Source organism: Salvelinus sp. IW2-2015, linkage group LG18, assembly GCF_002910315.2.
Source record: "Salvelinus sp. IW2-2015 linkage group LG18, ASM291031v2, whole genome shotgun sequence".
NCBI classification, from domain to species: Eukaryota; Metazoa; Chordata; class Actinopteri; order Salmoniformes; family Salmonidae; genus Salvelinus; species Salvelinus sp. IW2-2015.
In genome coordinates this window covers 53,078,251-53,105,502 of record NC_036858.1, presented here as the reverse complement: position 1 = coordinate 53,105,502, position 27,252 = coordinate 53,078,251, and the positions used below count along the sequence as shown (strand labels likewise).

At 42.1% G+C, this 27,252-nt stretch overlaps 1 protein-coding gene and 1 long non-coding RNA gene across 3 annotated transcripts; one reads left to right on the top strand and one right to left on the bottom strand.

Moving 5' to 3' along the window:
- Window positions 1-16,149: 16,149 nt before the first annotated feature.
- LOC111978117 (kelch-like protein 31) lies at window positions 16,150-20,551 on the bottom strand. 2 transcript variants are annotated; one of them, XM_024007944.2, is made up of 3 exons: window positions 20,441-20,551; window positions 17,723-18,928; window positions 16,150-17,562 (listed from the first exon to the last, which is right to left on the bottom strand). In XM_024007944.2, exons 2-3 carry the CDS (start codon window positions 18,895-18,897, stop codon window positions 16,830-16,832), a joined length of 1,908 nt encoding a protein of 635 aa, XP_023863712.1. In that variant the 5' UTR covers window positions 18,898-18,928; window positions 20,441-20,551; the 3' UTR covers window positions 16,150-16,829. The 2 variants fall into 2 exon arrangements, with proteins under 2 accessions (XP_023863712.1, XP_023863713.1); XM_024007945.2 differs by having other exon boundaries at window positions 17,723-18,925; window positions 20,441-20,531.
- A 5,481-nt stretch (window positions 20,552-26,032) lies between these two features.
- LOC139029244 (uncharacterized) lies at window positions 26,033-26,969 on the top strand. Its single transcript, XR_011481532.1, has 3 exons — window positions 26,033-26,129; window positions 26,221-26,318; window positions 26,795-26,969. It is a non-coding gene; the product is annotated as an uncharacterized lncRNA (long non-coding RNA).
- Window positions 26,970-27,252: the final 283 nt, after the last annotated feature.

Genomic DNA, 27,252 nt, shown 5'->3' with positions numbered 1-27,252 from the left:
ACCCAGTAAATTGAAAGAATTTTGGGAAATAGAAATGTAGCCAATTCTTGAATAGCCTTTCTTACTTTGAGAAAAAAAGGAGTAGTCTTTTGTAGTTGGGAATAGTAATCTCCAGGTGCCCTGTAAGTTATTTGTAGAGATTACATTTTTCAGCCTCTGGAGGTTCCTTAAGTGTCTTTTTGCGTTGCTACATCTGTCAATCTTATCGAATGTACGATTTAGGTCGCCTGCTAAATTAAAAGTTACTTTCTGGAATTGATCTAATATAGCTTGAATTCTATCTAAAAACAACAGATTTGCCCATGGAGGGATATACAATTAAATTAGTGTGTATTTTTCACCATGTAAGGTACATTTCAACATAAACAAATGGCGTTCTTGGTCTGTGTGCTGGGATAGAAGGGACAWGGGTGTATCCTTATTTATCAGGATGCCTACACCTCTGCTGTTACTGCAATAGGTGGCAGCATAGGTCTCTCCAACCCAGCTCTTTAAATTTCTCATTTTTTGAAATGTAACTCTTGCAACAAAACCACATCTGCTGACAATCTCTAAGTGTTCAAGAACCATATGCTGTTTTCCCATCATGGAGCTGTKCAYATTCCATGTAATGAGTTGGATTTTTTCTTGTATACCTTTACCTTATCTGTTCTGTCTGTCATTGAAGATAAAACATTTTAGCAGACATGTCATATTAGGGCAGTGGGCATTCCATGGAATGGGAGAGTCATAGTATGAATACATAGTTAATGTATACATTACATATATAGAGTGTGGGCTGAGCAGACATTTAACAGAAAACACACAAACCATGACGCAAAGTACCTCTAAAAATCTATTGTAATGATGACAATGCAAGACAAGTGATTTCACTTACTGTGTTGGTCTTTCACCTAGTTAGCCATATTTGCCAAACTGGGTATTATGCCAAAGTCATAGTTTTTCATAATACAATGAGTAACAGACCAGGAAGAAATGTGTAGAATGCTCTGTGGCTGACATCATAGCCAGGAGAACATTAGGATTGAGTGCATGCCATTATAGGACTGGTTGGTCTGTTCCAATATCACCACTAAGTCAAAGTGGAATTACTGTCATGCATTGTGTCAAGTGCCAGCCTAGAGTAATGCAAGCAAAGTAGGCCTAACGGCTGGTGTTAACGGGGGACAATGTCGGGCGATGAAACAACGGAAGCCAGTCATTTTCAATAGAATAAAAGCGATGAGAAGCAAATTGGCTGAGGAACCGTTGGGCGACGCGAGGGAGCGTGAACAGGGTGAGACCTACATTGGGAAAGCTGAACTTTAAGCAAATACTTGGCGATATCCTGGCATGATTGACTAATCGAAGCTCACTATAGCTTCCAGCCTCCACTGAATTGGATGTGTGTATATATAGCACTGACTAGCATGCTCTTGGCTTGATAGCAACCTCATGGCGAGCCACTCTGGACGAAGCTAGAGTGGTTAGGCGATACATTGTTCCCAGTTAACATGGGAGTAACCAGCAATGTCCACTAGGGTGAGTGATGGCCTCAGACAAAATTGCAGAGTTCATTCATTTTCAATGGAAGGAAGTGGCTTCCGCCAAAGTTAGCAAGGTGAGAGAAGCCCGGCAAACAGAGCGTTATCAGGGCGAGACTTAAATTGGGGAAAGCTCAATTGATAGGTCCACACAGGTTAAGTGATGTTTTCAACACAATCACAGAAGCGGGGTACGGAATCAGTCTTTCCCCATTGAAAGCAGTTCATCCAAGCCTGAGTTCAAGCAATAACACACATAATTAACTTGATTATAGCTCCCGCCCMGATGTCGTGAATGATATATACAGTACATTAGGAAAGTATTCAGACCCCTTCACTTTTTCCACGTTTTGTTACATTACAGCCTTAAATTAAAATTGATTAAATCATTTCCCCCCCTCATCAATCTACACACAATAGCCCATAATGAYAAAGCAAAAACAGGTTTTTAGAATCTTTTGAAAATGTATTAAAAATAAAAACATAACCTTATTTACATTAGTATTCAWACCTTTTGCTATGAGACTGGAAATTGAGCTTAGGTGCATCCTGTTTTCATTGATCATACTTGAGATGTTTCTACAACTTGATTGGAGTCCACCTGTGGGAAATTCAATTGATTGGACATGATTTGGAGAGGCACACACTTGTCTATATAAGGTCCCACAGGTGACAGTGCATGTCAGAGCAAAAACCAAGCCATGAGGTTAAAGGAATTGTTCGTAGAACTCATAGACAGGATTGTGTCGAGGCACAGATCTGGGGAAGGGTAACAAAAAATAAATTCAGCATTGAAGGTCCCCAAGAACAAAGTGACCCCCATCATTCTTAAATGGGAGACGTTTGGAACCACCAAGACTCTTCCTAGAGTTGGCCGCTCGTCCAAACTGAGCAATCGGGGGAGATGGTCACTCTGACAGTGCTCCAGAGTTCCTTTGTGGAGATGGGTATTGAGTAGACTGATACCCCATTTCATTGATCCCCAATCCTTGGGTAAAGCTGTACAGTGCAATATGAATGTCAATACACACAATAGGCTGACTGGAGAGGTGATTCACACAGTCACAGTCCCGTGAAAAGAGCAATAGTACAATGCTAACAATGCTAATATTTGTGTAAACTCTGCACAGTTGTGTTCTGTGGGTGCCGCCGAGTAGACTTATACCCCATTTCATTGCTTCACATTCTTTAAWAAAATATATATATTTTAATTTTTACCCCCTTTTCTCCCCAATTTTCGTGGTATCCAATTGCTAGTAATTACTATCTTGTCTCATCGCTACAACTCCCGTACGGGCTCGGGAGAGACGAAGGTCGAAAGCCATGCGTCCTCCGAAACACAACCCAACCAAGCCGCACTGCTTCTTAACACAGCGCACCTCCAACCCGGAAGCCAGCCGCACCAATGTGTCGGAGGAAACACCGTGGACCTGGCTCCCTTTGTTAGCGCGCACTGCGCCCGGCCCGCCACAGGAGTCGCTGGTGCGCAGTGCTATTAGCTAACCTAGCTAATACTTACTCACAAGGATTCCTCAATCATTGCTAAGAATAATGAAAATGACTGCAGTTTCTACTGGTCATTGTTTTCGGGCTGGTTGTATTGGTGCTAGCTAGGTACCCCAGAAGTTGCGATCGAATAAATAATGCTTTATTACCAACGCGGTATTGTAAACATATCGTTCGTGGCTGGTGTTTGCTTGTTTGCAGACTTTTTGGTACAGCTTTGACAGTGCTACTGATAGTTGTGGTGGCGCTTGGCTTGCACGTGCAAATTCAGAACACACAGCATTCTATAATGCATTCTATAATAGAACTGTGTTATTTGATGTGTCAAAATAAAAGCTTATTTAACGCATCAAGTAGTGTTATTGTTAACTAGTGTTATTTGACGTATCTTTTTTGACACGGAAAGACCCAAACGGCGTTCCATATTATGTCGTGAAACTAATAGCAGTGACGCTATTACTGTGTATCTCCGGTAGGGCAACATCTGAATGCTATTACTGTGTAACTCCGGTAGGGAAACATCTGAATGCTATTACTGTGTAACTCCGGTAGGGTAACATCTGAAAAATAGCGCACTTGGTAGTGTGTACCGGTGCTCAAACAGTCGCGAAAGCAACATCTCTCACGACAGAGATTGGTTGATTGTCAAGGGCAATGAATGCCATTATCTTGGTGTTAATGGAATTCGCYTTTGAGTTGTCTCGCTGACATTCTCTTACTCTTTCAAATGACCGCTCGATTTGTTGACTGCTTGATCCACACAACAGACATTGTGGGCTAGGTTTAGAATGCTGTGTTGCACGTGTAGCACAAAATTTTACGTGGGTCATAACGTCATATAAACTCAGCAAAAAAAGAAACGTCCCTTTTTCGGGACCTGTCTTTCAAAGATAATTAGTAAAAATCAAAATAACTTAACAGATCTTCATTTTAACGGGTTTAAACACTGTTTCCCATGCTTGTTCCATGAACCATAAACAATTAATGAACATGCGCCTGTGGAACGGTCGTTAGGACACTAACARCTTACAGATGGTAGGCAATTAAGGTCACAGTTATAAAAACTTAGGACACTAAAGAGGCCTTTCTACTGACTCTGAAAAACACCAAAAGAAAGATGCGCAGGGTCCCTGCTCATCTACGTGAACATGCCTTAGGCATGCTGCAAGGAGGCATGAGGACTGCAGATGTGGCCAGGGAAATAAATTGCAATGTTTGTACTGTGAGACGCCTAAGACAGTGCTACAGGGAGACAGGACGGACAGCTGATTGTCTCACAGTGTAACAACACCTGCACAGGATCGGTACATCCGAGCATCACACCTGCGGGACAGGTACAGAATGACAACAACTGCCCGAGTCACACCAGGAACGCACAATCCCTCCATCAGTGCTCAGACTGTCCGCAATAAGCTGAGAGGCTGGACTGAGGGCTTGTAGGCCTGTTGTAAGGCAGGTCCTCACCAGACATCACCGGCAACAACGTCACCTATGTGCACAAACCCACCGTCGCTGGACCAGACAGGACCGACAAAAAGTGCTCTTCACTGACGAGTCACGGTTTTGTCTCACAAGGGGTGATGGTCGGATTCGCGTTTATCGTCGAAGGAATGAGCGTTACACCGAGGCCTGTACTCTGGGGCGGGATAGATTTGGAGGTGGAGGGTCCGTCATGGTCTGGGGTGTCGCAGCATCATCGGACTGAGCTTTTTGTTATTGCAGAAAATCTCATTACTGTGTGTTACAGGGAAGACATCCTTCTCCCTCATGTGGTACCCTTCCTGCAGGCTCATCCTGACATGACCCTCCAGCATGACAATGCTACCAGCCATACTTCTCGTTCTGTGTGTGATTTCTTGCAAGACAGGAATGTCAATGTTCTGCCATGGCTAGAGAAGAGCCTGGATCTCAATCCCATTGAGCACGTCTGGGACCTGTCGGATCAAATTTATTTATAAAGCCCTTCTTACATCAGCTGATATCTCAAAGTGCTGTACAGAAACCCAGCCTAAAACCCCAAACAGCAAGCAATACAGGTGTAGAAGCACGGTGGCTAGGATAAACTCCCTAGAAAGGCCAGAACCTAGGAAGAAACCTAGAGAGGAACCAGGCTATGAGGAGTGGCCAGTCCTCTTCTGGCTGTGCTGGGTGGAGATTATAACAGAACATAGCCAAGATGTTAAAATGTTCCTAGATGACCAGGAGGGTCAAATAATAATAATCACAGTGGTTGTCGAGGGTGCAACAGGTCAGCACCTCAGGAGTAAATGTCAGTTGGCTTTTCATAGCCGATCATTCAGAGTATCTCTACCGCTCCTGCTGTCTCTAGAGAGTTGAAAACAGCAGGTCTGGGACAGGTAGCAGGTCAGGGTTCCATAGCCACAGGCAGAAGAGTTGAAACTGGAGCAGCAGCACAGCCAGATGGACTGGGGACAGCAAGGAGTCATCATGCCAGGTAGTTCTGAGGCATGGTCCTAGGGCTCAGGTCCTCCGAGAGAGAATTAGTGAGCATACTTAAATTCACACAGGACACCGGATAAGACAGGAGAAATACTCCAGATATAACAGACTGACCCTAGCCCCCCGACACATAAACTACTGGAGACTGAGACAGGATGGGTCAGGAGACACTGTGGCCCCATCCGATGATACCCCCGGACAAGGCCAAACAGGCAGGATATAACACCACCCACTTTGCCAAAGCACAGCCCCCACACCATTAGAGGGATATCTTCAACCACCAACTTACCATCCTGAGACAAGAGCGAGTATAGCCCACAAAGATCTCCGCCACGGCACAACCCAAGGGGGGGCGCCAACCCAGACAGGAAGATCATGTTAGTGACTCAACCCACTCAAGTGACGCACCCCTCCTAGGGACGGCATGGAAGAGCACCAGTAAGCCAGTGACTCAGCCCCTGTAATAGGGTTAGAGGCAGAGAATCCCAGTGGAGAGAGGGGAACCAGCCAGGCAGAGACAGCAAGGGCGGTTAGTTGCTCCAGTGCCTTTCCGGTCACCTTTACACTCCTGGGCCAGACTACACTCAATCATAGGACCTACTGAAGAGATGAGTCTTCAATAAAGACTTAAAGGTTGAGACCGAGTGTCACGGAATACTAGGTGTGTGAGGGAAGAATCACGCGCAGAGARCAGAGAGTTCCATAGGGAGAAGTGCACTTTAATATGGCACCAAAAGCAATGCCCAAAACACAGGGCGCGAAAAATATGGACCAACCCAAAAAACAGGGTACCCGGTCCGGAGCACGAACACACCCAACAACACAAACACGTAACACAAGAATAATCCCGCACAAAACAAGAGCGGGTAAACTAGCTTTAAATAAGGAAGCCCATCAGGCAAACACAAATAGACACAGGTGCAACGAATAAGACAAAACAAACAGAAAACGGAAAAAGGGATCGGTGGCGGCTAGTCGGCCGGTGACTACGACAGCCGAGCACCGCCCGAACAGGCAGGGGAGCCAACTTCGGCGGAAGTCGTGACACCGAGTCTCTCTCACATGTGTAGGCAGACCATTCCATAAAAATKGAACTCTATAGGAGAAAGCCCTGCCTCCAGCTGTTTGCTTAGAAATTCTAGGGACAGTAAGGAAGCCTGCATCTTGTGACCGTAGCGTACGTGTAGGTATGCACGGCAGGACCAAATTGAAGAGATAGGTAGGAGCAAGCCCATGTAATGCTTTGTAGGTTAGCAGTAAAACCTTGAAATCAGCCCTTGCCTTAACAGGAARCCAGTGTAGAGAGGCTAGCACAGGAGTAATATGATCAAATTTTGGGGTTCTAGTCAAGATTCTAGCAGCCATGTTTAGCACTAACTGAAGTTCATTTAGTGCTTTATCCGGGTAGCTGGAAAGTAGAGCATTTGCAGTAGTCTAACCTTGAAGTGACAAAAGCATGGATAAATTTTTCTGCATCACTTTTGGACAGAAAGTTTCAGATTTTTGCAATGTTACGTAGATGGAAAAAAACTGTCCTTGAAACAGTCTTGATATGTTTGTCAAAAGAGAGATCAGGGTCCAGAGTAACGCCGAGGTCCTTGTCATTTTATTTGAGACGACTTTACAACCATCAAGATTAATTGTCAGATTCAACAGAAGATCTCTTTGTTTCTTGGGACCTAGAACAAGCATCTCCGTTTTGTTTAAAAGTAAAACATTTGCAGCCATCCGCTTCCTTGTGTCTGAAACACAGGCTTCCAACGAGGGCAATTTTGAGGCTTCACCATGTTTCATCGAAATGTACAGCTGTGTGTATTCCGCATAGCAGTGAAAGTTAACATCATGTTTCCGAATGACATCACCAGGAGGTAGAATATATATATTGAAAACAATAGTGGTCCTAAAACGGAACCTTGAGGAACCCTGAAATTTACAGTTGATTTTTCAGAGAACAAACCATCCACAGAGACAATCTGATATCTTTCCGACAGATTAGATCTAAACCAGGCCAGAACTGATCCRTGTAGACCAATTTGGGTTTCCAATCTCTCCGAAAGAATGTGGTGATCGATGGTATCAAAAGCAGCACTAAGGTCTAGGAGCACGAGGACAGATGCAGAGCCTCGGTCTGACGCCATGAAAATGTAATTTACCACCTTCACAAGTGCAGTCTCAGKGCAATGATGGGGTCTAAAACCAGACTGAAGCGTTTTGWATACATTGTTTGTCTTCAGGAAGGCAGTGAGTTGCTGCGCAACAGCTTTTTCAAAAAATGAGAGGAATGGGAGATTCGATATAGGCCGATTAGCTTTTTGTATTTTCTGTTTCAAGGTTTGGCTTTTTCAATAGAGGCTTTATTACTGACACTTTTAGTGAGTTTGGTACACATCCAGTGAATAGAGAGCCGTTTATTATATACAACATAGGAGGGCCAGTAGSGTCAGTATAGGGTCAGTATGCAGCTTGAAGGTTTAGAGGCCATGATTATTTTCATCATTGTGTCAAGAAATATAGTACTTAAGTGTCGCCCTTGATCCTAGGTCCTGGCAGACTCAGGACAACTGAGCTTTGGAGCATACGCAGATTTAAAGAGGAGTCCGTAATTTGCTTTCTAACGATCATGATCTTTTCCTCAAAGACGTTCTTAAATTTATTCCTGCTGAAGTGAAAGCCATCCTCTCTTGGGGAATGCTGATTTTTAGTTAGCTTTGCGACATTATCAAAAATAAATTTTGGATTGTTCTTATTTTCCTCAATTAAGTTGGAAAAATAGGATGAAACAGCAGTGAGGGCTCTTCGATACTGCACGGTACTGTAGCTAGTCGGAAGACTTCCAGTTTGGTGTGGCGCCATTTCCRTTMCAATTTTCTGGAAGCTTGCTTCAGAGCTCGGGTATTTTCTGTTTACCAGGGAGCTAGTTTCTTATGACATGTTTTTAGTTTTTAGGGGTGCGACTGCATCTAGGGTATTGCGCAAGGTTAAATTGAGTTCCTCAGTTAGGTGGTTAACTGATTTTTGTACTCTGACGTCCTTGGGTAGGCGGAGGGAGTCTGGAAGGGCATCTAGCAATCTTTGGGTTATCCGAGAATTTATAACACGACTTTTGATGATCCTTGGTTGGGGTCTGATTAGATTATTTGTTGCGATTGCAAACGTAATAAAATGTTGGTCCGATAGTCCAGGATTATGAGGAAAAACATTGAGATCCACAMCATTTATTCAACGGGACAAATCTAGGTCCAGAGTATGACTGTTACAGTGAGTAGGTCCAGAGACATGTTGGACAAAATCCACTGAGTCGATGATGGCTCCGAAAGCCTTTTGGAGTGGGTCTGTAAACTTTTCCATGTGAATATTAAAGTCACCAAAAATTTGAATATTATCTGCCATGACTACAAGGACCGATAGGGATTCAGGGAACTCGGTGAGGAACGCTGTATATGGCCCAGGAGGCCTGTAAACAGTAGCTATAAAAAGTGATTGAGTAGGCGGCATAGATTTCATGACTAGAAGCTCAAAAGGCGAAAACTGGTATCATAAATGTTAGCAACACCGCCTTTGCGGGATGCGTGGGGGATATGGTCACTAGTGTAACCAGGAGGCCTCATTTAACACAGTAAATTCATCAGGCTTAAGCCATGTTTCAATCAGGCCAATCACATCAAGATTATGGTCAGTGATTAGTTAATTGACTATAACTGCCTTGGAAGTGAGGGATCTAACATTAAGTAGCCCTATTTTGAGATGTGCGGTATCACAATCTCTTTCAATAATGGCAGGAATGGAGGAGGTCTTTATTCCAGTGAGATTKCTAAGGCGAACACCGCCATGTTTAGTTTTGCCGACCTCGGCACAGACACGGTCTCAATAGGGATAGCTGAGCCTACTACACTGACTGTGCTAGTGGCAGACTCCACTAAGCTGGCAGGCTGGCTAACAGCCTGCTGCCTGGCCTGCACCCTATCTCATTGTGGAGCTAGGGGAGTTAGAGCCCTGTCTATGTTCGTGGATAAGATGAGAGCACCCCTCCAGCTAGGTTGGAGTCCGTCACTCCTCAACAGGCCAGGCTAGGTCCTGTTTGTTAGTGAGTCCCAGAAAGAGGGCCAATTATCTACAAATTCTATCTTTTGGGAGGGGCAGAAAACAGTTTTCAACCAGTGATTGAGTTGTGAGACTCTGCTGTAGAGCTCATCACTCCCCATAACTGGGAGGGGGGCAGAGACAATTTCTCGATGCCGACACATCTTTCTAGCTGATTTACACGCTGAAGCTATGTTGCACTTGGTGACATCTGACTGTTTCATCCTAACATCGTTGGTGCCGACGTGGATAACAATATCCCTATACTCTCTACACTCGCCAGTTTTAGTTTTAGCCAGCACCATCTTCAGATTAGCCTTAACGTCGGTAGCCCTGCCCCCTGGTAAACAGTGTATGATCGCTGGATGATTCATTTTAAGTCTAATACTGCGGGTAATGGAGTCGCCAATGACTAGGGCTTTCAATTTGTCAGAGCTAATGGTGGGAGGCTTCAGCGTCTCAGACCCCGTAACGGGAGGAGTAGAGACCAGAGAAGGCTCGGCCTCTGACTCTGACCCGCTGCTTAATGGGGAGAATCGTTTGAAAGTTTCTGTCGGCTGAATGAGCGACACCGGTTGAGCATTCCTACAGCATTTCCCTCCAGAAGCCATGAGAAAGTTGTCCGGCTACGTGGGCTGTGCGAGGGGATTTATACTACTATCTGTACTTACTGGTGGCACAGACGCTGTTTCATCCTTTCCAACACTGAAATTACCCTTGCCTAAAGATTGCGTCTGAAGCTGGGCTTGCAGCACAGCTATCCTCGCCATAAGGCGATTGTTCTCCTGTGTATTATGAGTACAGCGACTGCAATTAGAAGGCATCATGTTAATGTTACTACTTAGCTTCGGCTTGTGAAGGTCCTGATGAACCACGTCCAGATAAAGCGTCCGGAGTGAAAAAGTTGAATGAAAAAAAGTAGAGCGAGGGAAAAACAAAAAATATAAACGGTAATTAAAAAGTAAAATACGTAAAGTTGTCAGGTAATAAAGTAAGGTTAGCAACAAAACGCACAGCAGCATGTAAACAAGTCTGCCAGAAATGTCTGGGAACTTGCAGGGGCTTTGGTGGAAGAGTGGGGAACATTTCACAGCAAGAACTGGCAAATCCGGTGCAGCCCATGAGGAGGAGATGCACTGCAGTACTTAATGCAGCTGGTGGCCACACCAGATACTGACTGTTACTTTTGATTTTGAACCCCCCTTTGTTCAGGGAAACATTATTCCATTTCTGTTAGTCACATGTCTGTGGARCATGTTCAGTTTATGTCTGTTGTTGAATTTTATGTTCATACAAATAGTTACTCATGTTAAGTTTGATGAAAATAAACACAGTTGACAGTGAGAGGAAGTTTCTTTTTTTGCTGAGTTTAGGTATGCACGTCAGCTTTGACATCGGCGTTAAACTAGACATCGGGCCGATATCGATGTTGGCATTTTTTGCTAATAACGGCCGATTCTGATATGTTCACCGATATATCGTGCATCCCTACATGGAACGATTTAATCTTCGAGCTCCTTCCCTGACTGAGATCAGAGAGGGATCTACCCTGCAGTTGCTTGTATTAAAGATTCACTATTATACCTTAAATAGTCTCTGCCTAGATTCTTTGGATACAGTTTTCCACAACAGAGGCATAAGCGGTCGCTTAGGGTCCTCGGCCACTATGGGCACGCCGACTCCTGAGTTTTTTAGAAACTCAGTCGGGGATCTCAACTTACTGTTGAGTTAGAATAGTAGAATACACAAAGTGCAAGTTCGAAATGTGGTTGTGCATCAGCAGTTTTTAATCTTGTTTTGTCAGTCACTGACAGTCTCTCAATTGACCATGTCAGCTAATAATTTTTGATTGGTAAGTTAGTTTAGCCAGTTATCTATATGGACTGGGAATGCAGGGCACATACCCAGGAGCCCTTACCTCCAGAGAGCCCACATKGATTTTCTTAGTCACTCTCACTCAGATATAATTAACATGGTATATGCCATGGCAAAATTAGTAGAACTGCAGGAAATTTGGTTTAAAACTGAAAAAAATGGTCTGCCCTATGGTAAAAGTAGTAGAATTACATTTAATGTATTATGAAATTGCAAACATTTTTCCTCGCCCCATAGCAGAAGGAGTAGAATTGCATGGAATTTGTTATACAAATGCACAAATGTCTCTCTGCCCCATGGCAAAAGGAGTAGAATTGCATGATATTTGTTATACAATTGCAAAATGTGTAAAACTGCTTTAAACTTGTTTTAAAACTGCAACATTTTCTCTACTTCGTATTGCAAATGTGTCGAATTTCAGTATATTMACTTTAAAAAGTGACTGCCCCTAAAAAACAACTAATCGCTTGAAAAAGGCCTATCCGGCGTCGATATGAGTCAGAAACTGTAACGATGTTCGCTGAGAGTCTGGAAACATGTTCAGGGAGTGAGTGTTTTAATAAAATAAACAGAACATAATACGAAACAAGAACCCCGAACAACGCACAGACATGAAACAGAAACAATGATGCCTGGGGAAGGAACCAAAGGGAGTGACACATAGGGCAGGTAATCAAGGAAGTGATGGAGTCAGGTGAGTCTGAAAATGTGCAGGTGCGTGTAACGATGGTGACAGGTGTGCGCCATAACGAGCAGCCTGGTGACCCAGAGGACGGAGAGGGAGCACACGTGACAAACATTTATTCTAGTGGCAAAATTACTACAAAGTGCAAATAGGATAATTTTGGATATAAAATCAGTCTCATCTAAAACAGAGTTTAGAACTTCGGTGTGTCACAACGAGTAAATTATGGTTGGTTTTGGATTACAATTATGTCAACAAATCATCCCCCCTTTTGCCAAACTCCACTTGCAAATCGCCCCTCCGGCCACTTCGCTTCCCATCATTGAATGGGGCTCCCATGTTTCAAAGCCCCCAACCAAAGTGTTCAACGGATCACGGCCGTTTGAGACTGAAAAGCCCTTTACGGATTGACCATGCAATGCATGCTAGCAGCAGGATGCACTGCCAACAACTCAGTTTTGGCTTGGAAACATTTCAAAAGAAAGCAAATTATTAGTAGGAAAAACATTTGCCATGATTGTGATGTTGCCAGATTGACTTTAGATGCAGTATAACTTTAGCCAGTTAAATAAGATTGATGGGACCACCTTATTTTAGCTTGCCAACTTTAGCATTTCTAGCTATTTTTGACTAACTTTGATAGTAACAGTAATGGCAACATTGCCATCTCTCTAAAGTACATTTTACAACATCATAATATGGCAAAGTTGTTTCCTACTAGTTATTTGCCTACTTTAGCAAAGTCTTCATATTTCCATGCCACTGTAAATTAGTGTAATTTACATGAAACAGTCACATTMGCCGCCGAGGTGCAACCCATGTCTAGGGCACAAATAAATATTGAATGCAGCTATGGTGCAGCCTGGTCTCATAGCCTAGATGTAACATAGTAAATGTAAATCCGGGACACTCAAATTAGCGTGATATGTTATGTTTGGTATGGTTACATAAGACAGAAGGTTACTTAAGGCAAAAACGAAGAAAGAATGGTTGGTTGAGGTGGATGGGTCGACATATAATGTGAACGTTTAGCAAACCAAAGGTTGCATGTTCRAATCTCATCACTGACAACTTTAGCATTTTAGTTCAATAGAAACTTTGCAAGCACTTACTACTTTTTTGCTACTTTGAAACTACTTAGCAACTACTTAGCATGTTAGCTAACCCTAACCTTAACCCTTTAACCTAACTCTAACCTTAACCCTAAACCCTAGTCTAGCTAATGTTAGCCACCACAAATTGGAATTTGTAACATATCATACGTATTACAAATTAATAACATACTGTACGAATTGCAATAAGAATCATAATTTGAAACATATATGAAAGGGATGATGGACATCCACAAATTAATACATACTATATCATATTCAATGGATATTGTCCCGAGTTACTGCCCTGATGACACAGATGACTTCATCAACAACGACAGGTAATGTGTGTTGTGAAAAGCTGTATAAAAAAATACCTGGATGGATAAAATAGTAGGCTAATTCTTCAGTAGACCAGTAGAGTCATTTTGGTTGTGAAGTGCATTATCAAAAAGCTTTGTCCTTTCATTAGAACAAAATGCAATTTACCACTTGGCTGTCTATTATATCACCCTGTCGCAGGACCTCCCAGTCATCACCACCTCATACGATTGCATGCTGCAGTTGTTTGAGAGATGTCCAGTATGCAGGTGAACATGCAGCACAGAGAAGACAAGCAAGGGGKCTCATCAGCATCATACAGACATGCTCTCGCTGTCAACAACCTTCACTAGCTAGCTAGCCAGACAGTTTTAGAGGAATGATTCCATAAATGTTTCTTATTAGCTGCCAGTATGCCAACATTCCAATCAAACAATGCAGTCAATCCACAGGTTTACACTGGCTGAAATCAGTTGATGATAGGACAGTTGTAAATGCAACAAGTACGGATATTGTATCATATTTTAGCACTCACACAGCTTTCCAAGAAAACCAAAAATGCATATAAAGTATATAAACTGTTTGCATATATTTTAGACACTATTTATACATACAATTTGTATAAACCCGTATAAACTGTATTTATAATTATATGACAATATTTTAGGTTGACAATAAATCTATTACACAATTTCTGATATATCACATGCCTTACTTTTATTTTCCTGCATAAGTAAAATCTGGATTATGCCTCTACTGCCTTTCATTCCAATTAGACTGGTATGGATTTCTCACTGGCTGTCATTTTCACCCCATTCTGTAAGTTTGAAGGTTTATGACACAGCCTGTCTAGTAATTTAATAGGATCTCTATGAGGGCCACTAAAAAAATTGCCCGCTTGGTGGGAGGGTCCCCCACCTTKCCTCGCCTCTTTCTGGATGTACAGGGTTCTGGTCTGGAGCCAATGGGCCTTCTTCTCTACCTCTATTTATTTCTCCATTTGTCTCCTTCCCAAGTAATATTATTGTTCAAGTTGATCATTAAACATCTTTATAACTTAAAAAGGTTTATTTTCTTAACCAAACTACTATACAGTAAAAAACAACAATATAGGTTTTTCAGATATCAAGACAGAATCGCTCTTTTGAAAATAGCAAAACAGGGCAAGCAAACTTGATGGAATAATGAGTAAGTCATATTGCCATTTAATGACCTACATTGTTGACGTTATTGTATCACATATACACACTGTTAACCTTAGATCTGTAATTTATTACTGGTAACTCACAGATGTTGGTTTTGAGATTATCTGTATTATCTATGCTGCAAGTTACAGGGCTAAAATTGTTTTTGCACACYTCGGCACTGTGAAGAGGACTGAAAATGTCGCCCTCTGTAGTCTACTACTTGTACTTCTTCTCTATGTGAGGTTTGAACCTGATAGTCACAACGATTCAACAATGGGTGGAGTTAGACCATGAAATAAGGTTGCTCATGTATGATTATTCAAGTTCATAGGCAAATATGTCTCACAGCCATGGGATTTACTGCAAATAGGCCAAGTAAGCTCAGACCTGTTCAGCAGACCTGGGTCAAATACATGTAATATACTTTCAAATATAGAAAGCATTTGAGGTGTGCTTGATTTAGCTCACTCATTTAATTAGACTATTCCCTTGGTTCCATTGAACAGGTCAAACTAAATAAACTTCTCATGTACAGTTATTATACTGATTGATTGATGATGAATAACTTTTTGTAGATGTATGCCTGCAAATGAAATTACTTGGCTTCTGTGGCCTCATGAAAGTATGCAAACTCATATCAAAGATAACATGAAATATGTGTTTGCATATATGACAGTAAATTATAGCTTTGTAWAAATAACAGAGAAATAGTCAAGTTCAGACAATATTTATGTAGTTTTTTTTATAGTGGTGTATMGCCTTGAAGAAAAAGGCTATAGGCGCAGTGAAATGTGTTGTTTTACAGAGTCAGCCATAGTAGTACAGTATGATGAGACAATCCAGCTTCACCTACAAGTGAGGGTTACCTTTTTAAAATGTAAACATAAGAACAAGACAAATCATGAGCTTTCAGGGAAATTAAGAGGCACTGTTGCAGAGTGCCCACACCCTTAACAGCTCAGGCTAATAGCTTAATGYTCCAGTATTCACCATTTTTTACAAAACATATATGACCACTGTCAAATTCATTTTTGACCCCATTCAACCTTCATCATAACTACATTCTCCCAGACAGTACATAGGATCATAATTTGACCTATATTGTCACAGCAAAATAATCCTGCAGCTACAGGATTTGAATGTTTAGTCCACAATGTTGCTTGATCGGTGGTTAGGCTATTAGCTGGCCAAAAGTAGTCTACATGAAAAGTGCTGTTAATATAACCATGTGTTAGTATGTGTTTTCAGTGAATGTATGGGTTTCACTAAGCTCATCTGCATTTCCTGCTATGCAGRAAGATCTCAAAAGAGTGATCAAATTCATTCCAATTCACATAACTGTACTGTGTAGTGTGTTAAATGCTCAAGTAAAAGAAGCAACAAATACTAACCAACAGCACCTACTCCTGGTAGGTACAATATAACATTTCTTCATGATTTATTAATCCAGCAACAGAGTAATTCCTTTACCTTCTGCATTGACATCTAATTTCAGAGACATTTTCTTTTCAAGTTTGAAATGTTATTTCACAGTTGTATACCTGTATATGATGTTTTAAGTATACRGTCTTCCATCATCGTATGTCTAGTCTTTGTTTATACTATATGTCACTGGAAAATAATGATAGTGACATTATAACAAGGGTTCAATATATGGGCATGTTTATGTGTATTGTACAAATAATGCTGTTGCTATTCACACATATACCATCAAATAAGTATTATATTGGGAATAACAGCTATGGTCTGTGGAGTATTGGCTGATTCAACTATTATGGCTGAATAGGTCCCAAAATAAAAGAAATGTTCCCATCATAATAGAAGATTTTAATTTGTCTCACAACACAAAACAACTTCCTGAATTGTCACACATTAAAGCCTTAATAAAASTCATGAAAACAATTTGAATATATCTGATTCAATTCCAGATTAGTTGTATGCGTGACATTTGTATGTTATCACTTTTTTTTCTGACCTTAAGTAGGGATGATCACTTTCTGCATTGAAASCCATAAAGGATTTTCTGAAATGAACTGGCTAGAGGATTTTTGGTCTTGCTTTAATTAGCAAGTAAACTACTTTTCAAACGCCCTACCAGACTCTATATGCTGACTGGCGCAGATAAAACTGAGCTGGCCCTGGACTCTCGTGTTTTGCGTGTGGGTATGGTAACGACACAGCATGAGATGCCAACTGTAGCCTCTGGCAACTCATCGTCCTCAGTCCATTCATTGAGGTCAGGGTTATACACCTGGATGCATTTCTTGTACTTCTTCTCAATCTCGTTCCAGCCTCCAAGAAGATAGATCTTATTATTCATGCTGACGATACCAGCAGTACTCACTCCTGTGTTCAGGGGGGCAGAGTAGCTCCACTGCCCATTGTGAGGGTTGAAACACTCAACAGCTAAGACATCCACCCTCTCTCCACGGCCACCCAGCTGGCTGCCACCAATCACGTAAGCCCGTTCTCCGACTGTAGCAGCGGAATGCCAGCCTCTAGGGGAGCTCAAACTGTTCTTATCCTGCCACACATCAGTGGAAGGATCATAGCTGCACACAGCCCTGGAGTACGCATTGTTGATGTAACCACCGCTAACAAGGATCTTGCCATCAATGACGGAGCTGGCGTGGCAGCACCGGGGGATTTCCATGGGGGCTTTCATCTGCCATTGGTTGGAGGAGGGCACGTAGCACTCCATTGAAGCCTGGCATCCATCAGAGTTACGACCACCAATAGCGAACAAGAGGCCATTGAAGGTGTTGAGACTGAAGTGGGTGCGCTTCTGGATCATGTTGGTCAAATGAATCCAGCTGTTGAATCGAGGATCGTACCTAATTGCCAWTTTTTTTTATTAGATACATATTATTATTCAATACACAATTGAATGTACAGTACAATAGTCTATCATGGTCTATGTAATATCGACCATACTTTTAGAGCAGAGAAAATACATTTACAATAGAATAAGCTTATATAGAATCAAATCCTCACCTGCAGAAGTTGCTGACAGCATGTTTAGCCTGGTTCCTGGCATCATTCTGGTCTTCACCACCAGCAACATAAAGGAAGCCATCCAGGACTGCCACACACTGATTGAAGCTCTTGGCTGGCATCTCTGTGAGCCTATTCCATACATCGTCATCATCCCTGTAGAGGACCTCTTTGCTGAGAGACTTCTCCGTCAAGGCCGGTCGTCCACCCACTGTCAGCATGACCCGGATGCCACCACGTACCTTTGTTCTGCGGGACTGCAGAATGTTCTGCTGGTAGGGCAACAGGTGGTAATTCATGGCGTCCACTAGGAGACGATGGCACTCGGGGTCCTGCATCATTCTGGGCACACTCTGGACATGGTTGACCAGGTCCATGGCTGAGATGGTCCCGAAGCGGATGTTGGTCAGAAGATCTGGGGCGTATTTCAGCCTCTTCTCGTTGAAGTCCAACCACTTCATGGCTATCTGAAAGGCTGTAATCTCAGAGGGCAACTGCAGAGAATCATCACTGAGGAAGTCGTTGATCTGCTCGTAAGTGAGCTTCAGGAACTGCTCCATCTCAGAGAACTCTATAAAGTTCTCCCTCATGAACTTCTGGGTGGCCTGCTTTGTTTCTTTGAGGTTGTAGGTGTCGGCGATGTTGGCCACGTACATGCAGTTCTCTGCACTGAGCTCCTGCATGAGGAAGTCGCTGCACATCTTCACCAGGGTGTTGATCTGCAACAACATGGCTGCTGCGATGGTGCTGCCAATGCTGTACAACGACAGGGTTAGTTTCCCTGAGTAGGCGTATGTGATGGCTGTGGCCAGGCCTGTGGGTGAAAGGTCGTTCAGGTCGATCTTTGTGAGGGCGGAATCCCTCTTTAAGATATTCTGAATGTACTCACTGCAGGAGGCCATGACAACTTTGTGGACATCGAAGGACTTTGACTTGGTGGAGACGGTCAGRTCACAGAGGAAACTGTCCTGCCTCATGGTACTAAGACCCTCCAAGAGATTAGGAGCATAAACAGGGTCAGTGACTTCACTTGAGATGCAGCTGAAGCCGTTTCCTCCCTCTAACAAGGTATTCAGCCCATTGATATTATTTATCGGGCTATCCTCGACCATTATGGTTATTTCATTGATATCCCCTTTGTTTTTTTTGGCAGTCTTGTTCTTTTTGGGAGCCATGTCTGCAGCAGAGGGACACAGCCCAGATCTACTGTAAAGAAAATAATAATATGACAGAGAGAGAGCAACCTTTTGATATTAACAATCACAATCACAACACTAAATGGTAAATAATACATTGAAGGCAAATCTGACAGATGTACAGTTTACTAAATATTGTCATACAAATTATTGTCAAACTCAGATGTGTAATATAGTAGGTAATAATCATTACCTGTATTTGTGGTTATAAGTAGGTCTGCTTTAAGAAAATATCAGTCAAATCAAAGTGTATTTGTCACGTGCGCCGAAAACAATAGGTGTAGACCTTACAGTGAAATGCTTACTTACAGGCTCTAACCAATGGTGCAAAAAAGGTATTAGGTGAACAATAGGTAAGTAAAGAAATACTGCATTTATGCTGCATTTATGCAGTACTGCTACTGCATTTATGCATGTTATATATTTCTGATATGTTGCTGCTGCCATTTGAAAATGTCTGTTGTGGAATAATTGACAAAGTGGTTGAATAAATCAAATCAAACTTGCACCAAATACAACAGGTGACCTTACAGTGAAATGCTTACTTATAAGCCCTTAACCAACAATGCAGTTTTTAGAAAAATAAGTGTTAAGAAAGTATATACTCAAATAAACTGAAGTGTGAATAAAGGAATGAAGTGGCTACATAAGGCTGTCTGAATAATAAATAAAAAATGTGTGCATTTATACTGCAATTTGGATATTTTAACCAAAGTTCAACACGTTAATGAAAATATAACTTTTTTTTTTTCTTCTGACATTTGGAGAGGATTGTGACAAGGGCATTACATTCCCAAACCATGTGAAGGCCTATTCTATCTTAGTTGCATTTTTGGCATTTATATTTAATACAAATTTAAAGCAATTTTGTTAGACATAATCGACGTCAACAATATTACTATAAACTGCCAACTCCCCCCACCCATCAAATAAATTAAAACAACAGTAGGTATAGTAGGACTATACCGGAATAATGCTATAGGCCAAGTCAGCAAGACAACATTCCTCTCTCTGCATCTGTCATGATTTATCAGTACCATGTCCAGGAATAGCAACGCTTGATAGTTCAACCATGACGTTCCTTTTATAGACTTTGTGGCGTGAGGACCTGGCCTAATGTCCTTCTAAAAAGTTATGTTATTATTAAGATTTTTTTTTTACAAGAAGTCCCAATGATCAACTAATCAATTAAATAATCCACGTTTCTAGAAATTATAAATGTAAAATAAATAATAAATAAACATTATTGAAAAAGTCATCAGATCTACAGCCAATAATAATAGCAGCCTACAATAAAATATTGAGCCTATAGTAAAAACTTGCCTAGTTATTTGGAAATCTGATGGAAATACACTGACAATACAACTATACTTACAAACTTACACATTAGGCTACTGTATTGTGTCACTGTGCCAATATCAAACCAAACCTGTTGACACACATATAGGCAACTTTATTCATTGACAGACAGAGAAAATTCAGTGACATGGGAATAATATGGCCTAAACGGGGACTTACTTACCAAAGATATGAGAAGCCGGTGAAGAAAAKACTTGCACCTCCAGATAGTGTGCAGGAGAGAGAGAGACTCGCTATACTCAATAGTGCCAGAAGAGCTGGGCAAGCTCCTCCTCTGAGCATATGCGAATAGAAGTATTGCACAATATGTGTGAGGAAGACWCTTGAGTTTGGAGCTCTGAAAGCTGAAACCATACTCCTAATCAGGCAACCCGACACCCTAACAATAGTGTATTGATAGGTAATATGATAGCTGGGTTCACCCTGAATAACTTTTCATATAGTATAAACTACATTAAAATCCATCTTTCTGGCTTGATATCACAGGCCTAGTTGTCAACCAAATTTAATACCTCAAGAGCATCGAGAGCATCCTGACCAGTTGCAGCAACTGCTCGGCATCTGACCACCTTTACTCCACACACAGAGATGCATACAAAGCTCTCCCCCGCCCTCCATTTGGCAAATCTGACCATAATTCTATCCTTCTGATTCCTGCTTACAAGCAAAAACGAAAGCAGGAAGTACCAGTAACTCGCTCAATACGGAAGTGGTCAGATGACGCGGATGCTACACTACAGGACTGTTTTGCTAGCACAGACTAGAATATGTTCCGGGATTCATCCAGTGGCATCTAGGAATACACCACCTCAGTCATCGGCTTCATCAATAAGTGCATCGATGACGTCGTCCCCACAGTGACTGTATGTACATATCCCAACCAGAAGCCATGGATTATAGGCAACATCCGCATCGAGCTAAAGGMTAGAGCTGCTGCTTTCAAGGAGCGGGAGACAAATCCGGACGCTTATAAGAAACCCCGCTATGCCCTCAGACGAACCATCAAACAAGCAAAGCGTCAATACAGRATTAAGATTGAATCCTACTACACCGGCTCTGACACTCGTTGGATGTGGCAGGGCTTGAAAACTATTACGGACTAGAAAGGGAAACCAAGACGTGAGCTGCCCAGTGACGCGAGCCTACCAGACGAGCCAAATGCCTTTTATGCTCGTTTCGAGGCAAGCAACACTGAAAGCTGAGACTGAAAAACAGCTTCTATCTCAAGGCCATCAGACTGTTAAAAAGCCATCACTAACATTGAGTGGSTGCTGTCAACATACTGACTCAAATCTTTAGCCACTTTAACAATTAAAAATTGGATGTAATAAATGTATCACCAGTCACTTTAAACAATTCCACTTTATATAATGTTTACATACCCTACATTACTCATCTCATATGTATATACGGTTACTCTATACCATCTACCGCATCTTGCCTATGCCGTTGGCCATCGCTCACCCATATATTATATATTATTATGTACATATTCTTATTCATTAATTTACACTTGTGTGTATAAGGTAGTTGTTGTGAAATTGTTAGATTACTTGTTAGATATTACTGCATGGTCGGAATTAGAAGCCAAGCATTTCGCTACACTCGCATTATCATCTGCTAACCATGTGTATGTGACCAATAAAATTTGATTTGATTTGACTCTGAGACTAAACACCTCCCTCTGCAACTGGATCCTGGACTTCCTGATGGGCCGCCCCCAGGTGGTAAGAGTAGGCAACAACACGTCTGCCACGCTGATCCTTAACACTGGGCCCCTCAGGAGTGTGTACTTAGTCCCCTCCTGTATTCCCTGTTCACCCACGACTGCGATGGACAAACACGACTCCAACACCATCATTAAGTTTTCTGACGACACAACAGTGGTAGGCCTGATCACCGACAACGATGAGACGGTCCATATGGAGTAGGTCAGAGAACTGGCAGTGTGGTGCAAGGACAGCAACCTCTCCCTCAATGTGAGCAAGACAAAGGAGCTGATCGTGGACTACAGGAAAAGGCAGGCCGAACAGGCCCCCATTAACATCGACAGGGCTGTAGTGAGCGGGTCGAGAGTTTCAAGTTCCTCGATGTCCACATCACCAACGAACTATCATGGTGCAAATATACCAAGACAGTCGTGAAGAGGGCACGACAAAACCTTTTCCCCTCAGGAGAGGGTCCCCAGATCTGGGTYCCCAGATCCTCGAAAGGTTCTACAGCTGCACCATCGAGAGAATCCTGACCGGTTGCATTACCGCCTTGTATGGCAACTGCTCGGCATCTGACCGTAATGCGCTACAGAGGGTAGTTTGAATGGCCCATTACATCACTGGGGCCAAGCTTCCTGCCATCAAGGACCTATATAATAGGCGGTGTCAGAGGAAATCCCATAAAATTGTCAGAGACTCCAGTCACAGTTGCAGTTAAAACTTAAGCTCAAAGAATCAAAGAAGCAAGGAAGGTTTTTTAGACGCACTAACAACGTGTAATTGCCTGTTTTAATCTGATTCTTTATTGTACAATTACTCACATCCTGGACAGTAATAGATTGACACCAATGATTCAAATTTGGTAGCCCTCGTTTGCTTTGTCRACTGAATCCCAATTATTGTACATTAGGCTACTGATTTACTAAAGAAATTACATGGCCGATTATATTTTAAACATGCATATTGTCTGTAGGGCTGCTTCCTAAATCAATTCATGAAATGCTTGTTTTGTTTGACACTAATGAATGTTTGAAAGAGTTTACAAACAACTATAGTTAAAGTTTACATGGGAGTTTCTTGTGACTGATTGTATGCTGCTGTCTCTGAGAAGGCATTGGGAAGGCACCACTTTAGATTGGATTGGGAGTGTGGAGAAGCAGGGGTAGACATAACATAGTAAACGTAAATCTGGGACACGCCAATTAGTATGATATGTTATGTTTCATATGGTATGCATTACTTTGTGGATGTCCATCATCCATTTTGTATGATATGTTCCGAATTGCAATTCGTACAATATGTTACGAATTTGCAAAACATATGATATAATAAGAATTCCAAATTGCTGTGGCTAACAGTGGCTAGATGGCTAACGCTGACGTTAGCTAGGGGGCTAACATTAATTAGGCTAGTGGTTAGGGTTACGGTTAAGGTTAGGGTTATCGGAAGGGTTATCTAACATGCTAAGTAGTTGCAAAGTAGCTAAAAAGTAGTAAGAGGGTGCAAAGTTGCTAAAATGCAAAAGTTGTCCGTGATGAGTTTTGAACATGCAACCTTTGGGTTGCTAGACAGTCGCTTTATACGCCCACCCCGACCAAGCACCCTACTTTCATTTTTGTCATAAGTAACCTTTGGACTTGTGTAACCATACCAAACGTAACATATCACACTAATTTCAGTGTTTCCCAGATTTAAGTTGACTATGTTACATCTAGCCTATGAGACCAGGTTGGGGTGGAGGAGAGTGTTGGAGGGAAGGGGAGATGCTCTGGTGCTATAATTAACAACCCAGCCAGTTGCCCAACTTGTGGCTACTGTCTGTCAATTCAGCACTGAGTTGCAGAAACACTTACTRGAATGGTTTTGTTTGAGATAATTATGAATACAGATGTAGCGCTCACCATCTGTCATGTGTGAAGACCTTGTTTTAAGTGTGTGCCTTGTGTATCTGGGCTGCATGTGGGGCCTCTGCTGCATACATGCATGCAGTAGGCTACGTAGGCAGCCACATTTTACAACCGAGGTGGATGCAGGCTTTGCCCATTTATAGTTCATAGTAAAAGGAGTAGCCTAGCTGGGCGGGGGGTGTTCCCATACATAGCTCCTTCTCGGAATGCACATTCAGCAATTCTGACTTTCTAGTGAACCGAAACAAGGATTACCATTTTGGGATGTATGTCAATTTGTTTCAGCTTTCATACACATTTTCTTTTGTACTTTTTCACACAAATTCTGCATGATGTCCATGGTAGTTCATGGTAAACAATAATGTTGGCCATTATAATCGTGCAAGGACAGTATTATAATGTATCCTAATCACAGGTGATTGGTGGCACCTTTATTGGGGAGGATGGGCACACATGGTTTTCATGTATTTGATGCAATTCCATTTGCTCCACTCCAGACATAATTATGAGCCACCCTCTCCTCAACAGCCTCCACTGATCCTAATGTAAACTGAAGGTTTATGCTAAACATTATGGTTTATGCATAGACATCTGTTTATTTTACAGGTCCTGAAAATCATAAAGAAACTACAGGAGTTGGCTGTAACCCTAGACATTCTTGCAGTAAGACACTCCTATACTTAATTTTTTGTATTAATATATTATATATAATTTAGCATAAAGAGTTGTGGCTTGCATGCACCGATTTTTATTCAATTGAATGTATGTTTGTCTTGATTCTGATTAGGAGACCGGAATCAGTAAAGCTATAAACTGTTTGCAGGAGAAGCAGCCAGGCTTATTAGTCAGACACTATAAGAAATTGGTTCCAAAAGAGACCTCAAGGTACAGTGTACTTAACATACTTGCTTTGACTCATTTGGAATAATTTGAATGATGATTGTGTCCATTGTCCATTATCAGCATGTTTGAATTTCTCCCTAATACAGCCATACAGACAAGGATGATGCTTTGCAGAACAAGTTTTTGAAAACTGAAGTGGAGGTTCAAAACAGCTCAAAGGAGGAGTGCTCAAAACAGTTTCTTGGGTATGACGCTACAAGCTTGGCACAGCTGTATTTGGGGAGTTTCTCCCATTCTTCTCTGCAGATCCTCTCAAGCTCTGTCAGGTTGGCTGGGGAGCATAGCTGCACAGCTATTTTCAGGTCTCTCCAGAGATGTTCGATCGGGTTCAAGTMCGGGCTCTGGCTGGGCCACTCAAGGACATTCATAGACTTGTCCCGAAGCCACTCCTGCRTTGTCTTTGCTGTGTGCTTAGGGCCGTTGTCCTGTTGRAAGGTGAACCTTCGCCCCAAGTCTGAGCTCTTGAGCGCCAAAGTGTTCAATCTTGGTTTCATCAGACCAGTGAATCTTGTTTCTCATGGTCTGAGARTCCTTTAGGTGCCTTTTGGCAAACTCCAAGTGGGCTGTCATGTGCCTTTTACTGAGGAGTGGCTTCCGTCTGACGACTCTACCATAAAGGCCTGATTGGTGGAGTGYTGCAGAGATGGTTGTCCTTCTGGAAGGTTCTCCCATCTCCACAGAGGAACTCTGGAGGTCTTTCAGGGTGACCATCAGGTTCTTGGTCACCTCACCGACCAAGGCCCTTCACCCCAGATTGCTCAGTTTGGCCAGGCGGCCAGCTCTAGGAAGAGTCTTGGTGGTTCTAAACTTCCATTTAAGAAAGATGGAGGCCACTGTGTTCTTGGGGACCTTCAATGCTGAAAACCTTTTTTGGTACCCTTTCCCAGATCTGTGCCTCGACACAAGCCTGTCTCGGAGCTCTACAGGCAATTCCTTCGACGTCATGGCTTGGTTTTTGCTCTGACATGCATTGTCAACTGTGGTACCTTATATAGACAGGTGTGTGCCTTTCCAAATCATGTCCAATCACTTGAATTATCCACAGGTGGACTCCAATCATGTTGTAGAAACATCTCAAGGATGATCAATGAAAACAGGACGCACCTGAGATCAATTTCGARTCTCATAGCAAAGGGTCTGAATACTTATRTAAATAAGTTATTTCKKTTTTTTATGTTTAATCAATGTGCAAAAATGTCTAAAAACCTGTTTTGCTTTGTCATTATGAACCGGAAGAGGCAGGTGTATTCTGGTGCCAAGTCCRCCTTTCTGCCAACCATGATGTCCTTGTACCAGCAATGTATCCGGGCACTGAAGAACAACATTGACTGTGAGTATGGCTCAGGCAGGGAACCTCAACACTCGCACACAGGTAGTCCTTTGGATGGAGGGAATGTTGAGGCTCTGTGATCTTTTCCTAGTGCTCTATGAGATCAGAGGGGCCCCATTTGAAATCCTTGAGCCAGTACTAGAGCACTGTACACCTGATCAGCTGCTTCATATTGAAGAGTGCAACCCGGTAAGAATCCCAGTCTTAAACTGATTTTGAAGAGTCCAGATTTAAGTGTTGTGCCTGCAAGGGTTAATGCTGGAAAGACCTTTGATAACCTAACTTAACCCATAATCTAACTTGATCCATACTTGACCTATAACCTAACTTGACCCATACATGGGTAAAATGTATGCATGSATTACTGTAAGTCGCTTTGGATAAAAATGTCTGCTAAATGGCATATATTTATTATTATATTGACCCCTGCGTGCCTACTCACAAGTACTTCCTGTATATCTGATAGGATTGCATAGGTAATGGCTTCACCTTGGCATGTGATAGGCTTGGTGATGGGTTTTTCATGTTTCTTACACCAAGTTCTTACACCTCATTGCTGTGAATACTGATGGCTTAGATTTGTAAGGTTTTGTAAGAAATATGTTGTCAGTATCTACTGTGAGCAGATTTGTCATTGTAACTGATCAGCMAATGCTCTCTGACAGGTGTACGTTGGATTGACTGATCACTTATGGGAAAATCACTGTCAGCGAGACTTTAGGAATACCCAGCTAGAAGAGTACGAGTCCTGGAGAGAGATGCACATGAGGCTATATGAGGAAAGAGAGTGGAAGCTCCAAAGACTGACAAAAACCATAGTCTCTGCCCATTCAGGAAAACTCAAAGGTGTGTGTCAAGTTGCTGTTTATGTATAATTGTATTGCTTTTTTATTGATTAATATAATTCACAGGAAATCCTTATCGTTCAAGCTCTTGGACAGGTCAAAAGGTAGCCCTAGCTATCTTACCAATCAGCCATGTGATTGGTAAGTTGCTCATGCTCAGTTGATGTTCATTTGTTACTCTATTTTTCAACTGAGATTTTCCTCTTCTTTACAAACTCTGGTCACAGTTTGAAGTTACTTATTTGTATTTATTTAACCTTTATTTTAAGAGGGAAGAC